This window comes from Cyclospora cayetanensis, unplaced genomic scaffold, assembly GCF_002999335.1.
Source record: "Cyclospora cayetanensis isolate NF1_C8 unplaced genomic scaffold, CcayRef3 CcayRef3_contig_259, whole genome shotgun sequence".
Lineage (NCBI taxonomy): Eukaryota > Apicomplexa > Conoidasida > Eucoccidiorida > Eimeriidae > Cyclospora > Cyclospora cayetanensis.
This window is the reverse complement of record NW_020312213.1, coordinates 37,377-41,495: the sequence shown is the minus strand read 5'-3', so window position 1 is coordinate 41,495 and position 4,119 is coordinate 37,377. Positions and strand designations below refer to the sequence as shown.

At 47.5% G+C, this 4,119-nt stretch overlaps 1 protein-coding gene across 1 annotated transcript; it reads left to right on the top strand.

Annotated features, from left to right (window-relative positions):
• Positions 1-1,785: 1,785 nt before the first annotated feature.
• LOC34622231 (histone H2A.V) lies at positions 1,786-2,923 on the top strand. Its single transcript, XM_026338406.1, has 3 exons — positions 1,786-1,984; positions 2,554-2,697; positions 2,787-2,923. The coding sequence occupies exons 1-3, from the start codon at positions 1,786-1,788 to the stop codon at positions 2,921-2,923; spliced, it is 480 nt and encodes a 159-aa protein (XP_026194191.1).
• The last annotated feature ends 1,196 nt before the right edge of the window (positions 2,924-4,119 follow it).

The window sequence follows — 4,119 nt, the reverse complement described above, 5'->3', positions numbered from 1 at the left end:
GGCACTCTCGGGTAATTTGCCTCTTCATAGATTTTCGTGCTGGTTTTTGGGCTAGGAATTTGGTCATGCTGCTTGCGAAAGCTGTGTCAGCATGCAGAGATTGCTTCATGATGAGCGGTCGCACGCTGAACTAGTGTGTGTTGCGTTTTCACTAACAAATTTCCCGCTTTTCTGTTTTCTCCCAGAAGAAAGCTTAAATATTTCAGTGCTCTCACGACCGCGAGGCATTGTGTTTCCGCCGGCATATCAGTGTGGGTCCTTCTGCAGTGCTGACCTGAGTTTCCGTCTTCATTCCCTTTGGCTCTTTGTCACCGGATGCACACTTTGGCTTTCTCATTAGCATGATCATTTGCATTTCTCTACGTGCCTGGGAAGTGGTCACATGCCGCGAACTCTTCTGCTGTCCTGCAGGCACTTCGATCCGAGGGGAATGTAAGGAACATGATGACGTATGATTTGCAGTGGGGGGTAACATGTAGCGGGCTAATTTATACTCTAAGATTTTCTGCTAAACAACTTAAATTTCACTAATCAGCAGTAAGAAGTGACTCAATGGTTTGTTTGTTAATGTATCTTATTTTTCGAAAAATATTGTCGGCTCTATACAAGCTATGCAATCTTGTATGCGTGCGTGCTAGATGCCACTTTGAACTTGCTGGCGATGCCCGGAGCGTTCAGAGGTTGTATTTACGCACACCATATGTATTCAGCCTATATCGGGAGTTTAGAATGGCGCGACCGAAAGAAGGCCGGGGTGCTTCGAAAAAATCCATTTAACACAGTTAAATTAAGCTTTCTTGAATATGGTTTTTAGGCTCTCTTATTGGGGATCTTATATGGAACGGTACAGGTGCTAGAGCAACATGAATAGTACAGCAACCCCTCGCCTGCAACGCTACAGTGAAGATTTGCATTTGGACAGACTTATTTTCGGGCAGAATACAAGCTTACTAGAAGGGTGTTTAGTATATTTTACAGGAGCTATACACAAGACACTACCAGAGGAGAAAACGTGTTAAGCAAGCGAAGTTAGTGAGCCAAGTAAGGGGGAGAGCTCAGAAAAGGCAACCAAGACTACTGTATACAGTAAAGCGTCCAATGCTCCCGGGAGTTTTTTTTGACAACCGAGGTATGTAGCGAGGCTGGTTAACCGCCCCACTCCAATATCACGGATGAAACTGTAATACCTTACTACGGGATCGTAATGAAGGCTTTCAAGAGCCACAGTTCAACCTTGAGTCATGAACACTATACTCCAGTGCAGTTTTTTTTAAAAATGGTGCAACTAGAACAGGAGGCAGGCCAGCGCCCTAACGCGCACCCAGGACTGTATGCTGTAGTGGAAAGTCACACTCAGGTTATTTAGGTTTAATGCTGCGCTGCAGAGGTGTGCTCATAATGCCACATTTTGTGCAGTGATTCACTGCACATAAGAATTTACGTGGGGAAATAACGCCGTGCATACATGGCTTTTACTGGGGCGGGTAGCGTCTGGCGGGGGTGGCAGAGTACGCAGGGCTGTCCGAGCTCGTGGCCGCGGGCCCTGCAAATGATAGGCAGAGCACACGGTTGCTTGGTGCGCGCGGGTAACGTCTTTTGCAGTTAAAAGTTTGTTTGATTCCACCGTTATTCTACTGCGTGATCGGAGTCCACTGCTCCTCCTCTGGGCAAAATCTGCGCAGTGCAGCTTTTCAAACTCTGCCAGCGTGGCTAACATCGTGGTAGGGCGTTGGTCCTGCCGTGCTTGTCCCATTTTTTCATCGTCCTTGAATTGCTGTTCACAAAATGGATGGAGCCGGCAAAGTTGGGGGGAAGGTTGGCGGCAAGGTTGGCGGCAAAGTTGGTGGTATGGGCAAGGGTGGTAAGGGCAAGGCCGGCAGCGGAAAAGGCAAGAAAGCTCCTCTTTCTCGCGCAGCTCGTGCTGGATTACAGTTCCCGGTTGGTCGTGTTCACAGAATGTTAAAGAGCCGCATTTCATCGGAAGGTGACGATTTATATCCATTTACACCATCCCCCTAAGTGCCGGGCGAATTCTTCGGTCTAAAGCTCACAATTGCCACAGTTTCCGCCCCTCTTGTTTGTCCTGTATTTAGTGTGCATTATTAGATGTGATTTATGGATTTGTGGCTTTTTTTGTGGACTATCGCCCCCCTTTCGTGTTGTAGGGTGAGGGGGTCGCCCCTCCTGGTTGGGGGGTAGTACTCATGTCTGGACATGCATCTGCTGTCGTTGGTGCTGGTTTATCCATGCATGTGCTGATGGTTTTTAATTGCACTCAAAATTATCAGAATATAATACTATGCCATATGAGCTTTTTGAAGATCCACGTCGCTGTTCCCGTTTCAAGGGGTGCGTCTTGCTGTGTGCTCGTGAATGTGAAGATTAGTGCGGGAATACGCGTACCGTTTGGGGGTCCACTTTTCGTTATGTGTATGCATAGCATGTGCATGGTTTCTTCAGCTTTCAACACCGACGATAACGCTTGCTGTGCCGATGACTCCCGGTTGTGCTTTCCTAAATGTAGCTAGAATGCATCTGTTTCATTTCAATCAGGTCGTGTCGGTTCTACGGCTGCCGTGTATGCTTCGGCCATTTTGGAATACCTCACTGCGGAGGTTCTCGAGCTGGCGGGAAACGCGTCGAAAGATCTGAAAGTCAAGAGAATTACCCCTCGCCATTTGCAGCTAGCTATTCGTGGCAAGTTTCGACACTATGCCCATAATAATTATTCTTTTCATGCATCACTTTCAAAGCTGCAGAAATATTTGTTTTCATGCTTGCTGCAGGTGATGAGGAACTGGATACCTTGATTAAGGCTACCATTGCCGGGGGCGGTGTCATACCACACATCCATCGGTCGCTTATGACGAAAGGACCCACCACACAGCCACTCAAGAAGCCCAAAAAGCCTGAACTCGAGTGATTGGGGATCTTTCCTAGTATTAGTTTTCGGACAGCCCAGAATAGCAAGTGGTGTGTTCCCATTGACATTTGTCGTCGCCAGCATTAATCCGTTGCCTCAAACTCGCCAATTTCATTGCGTTCCAAAGCACTGCCATCCGCAATTATTAAGCGCTTGGTACCTTGGGCAGATTTTGTTGTACACCAGGAGTGATGCATTATGGGCGACGCAGTGTAGTGCATACCGTTTTAGACTAATGCAACAAAAAGGTTCTTAGTAGTCGCAAGTAAAGAAGCATGCAACATGTTTATAAGTATGCCAGTGAGTAGAAGTATAGCCTGCATGCCCTGACCGTCAAAACGCGCAGTGTAGTGCATAGTGTTTTATACTGCTGTAGCAGAAGGAAAATTCTTAGTAGAGGCTTGCAAGGTAGAATTTATGCTAGTCTGTATGACAAAGAGCTTATTTTCTTGTGGAAGATATACCTATGGGTGATAACATGTTACGCTGCGCACACCCAAAGTTATAGTCTAACAAATGGGCATTTAAAAAAGCGCTTGCATTATTTAGGGGGTGCATCCGAAGAGCGGTGGGAGGTGCGCCAGGAGAATTGGTGTGTAGACGCCAAGCGTACGCTGGTCGAGCCACCCTGCCTTGTAGATCTAGCCTGGAGGTTTCTCCGGCGTTTATTCCAGGGACTGGCAGTGTAGTGTTGTGGTTTAGGCGATGGCTGCTGTGCGTTGGGTGGAATCCAACAGCAGCAGCGGTGCTTCCCTGCTCGCCTATGCAGCTGGTGGCTCGCTTTTTGTACAACCGCTCGTTGCAAATGTAGTTAGCATTGGAGCCCATGAATGGAAGGGCGTCGACGCTTTGGGTTACACGCAATGTGGGGCTCTCTGCATGTTCACTAGTACGCTGTGCTGCTCATGTTGCTATGTTGTCTGGCTTTTTCTTATTCTGTAGCATTCCTAGAGATGCTTTGCTTTTCCCGATTTCCGAAGATGTCATCTCAAATGGGTCCTACTTTCGTGAAATCGCGGGCGAGGGCAATGTGCAGCCGATGCGGTGCAAAGGCAATGTCCGGGAGTTTTAATGAGTCTTTCCAACACGTAGGATGGGCATAACGAACAAAAACGCACTTCACGTAGTGAAATTTCAGCTTTGAGTATTCTGCTTTGAGCTGTATGCACCTTTCAGTAGTACGGTGAAAGAAGTTC

Excerpts from the sequence above, each read along its gene's own strand:
- LOC34622231 (XM_026338406.1), top strand. The coding sequence starts at position 1,786 with ATGGATGGAGCCGGCAAAGTTGGGGGGAAGGTTGGCGGCAAGGTTGGC. Across the intron at positions 1,985-2,553 it reads GAGCCGCATTTCATCGGAAG|GTCGTGTCGGTTCTACGGCT; the intron begins GTGACGATTTAT and ends CATTTCAATCAG. Across the intron at positions 2,698-2,786 it reads TTTGCAGCTAGCTATTCGTG|GTGATGAGGAACTGGATACC; the intron begins GCAAGTTTCGAC and ends TGCTTGCTGCAG.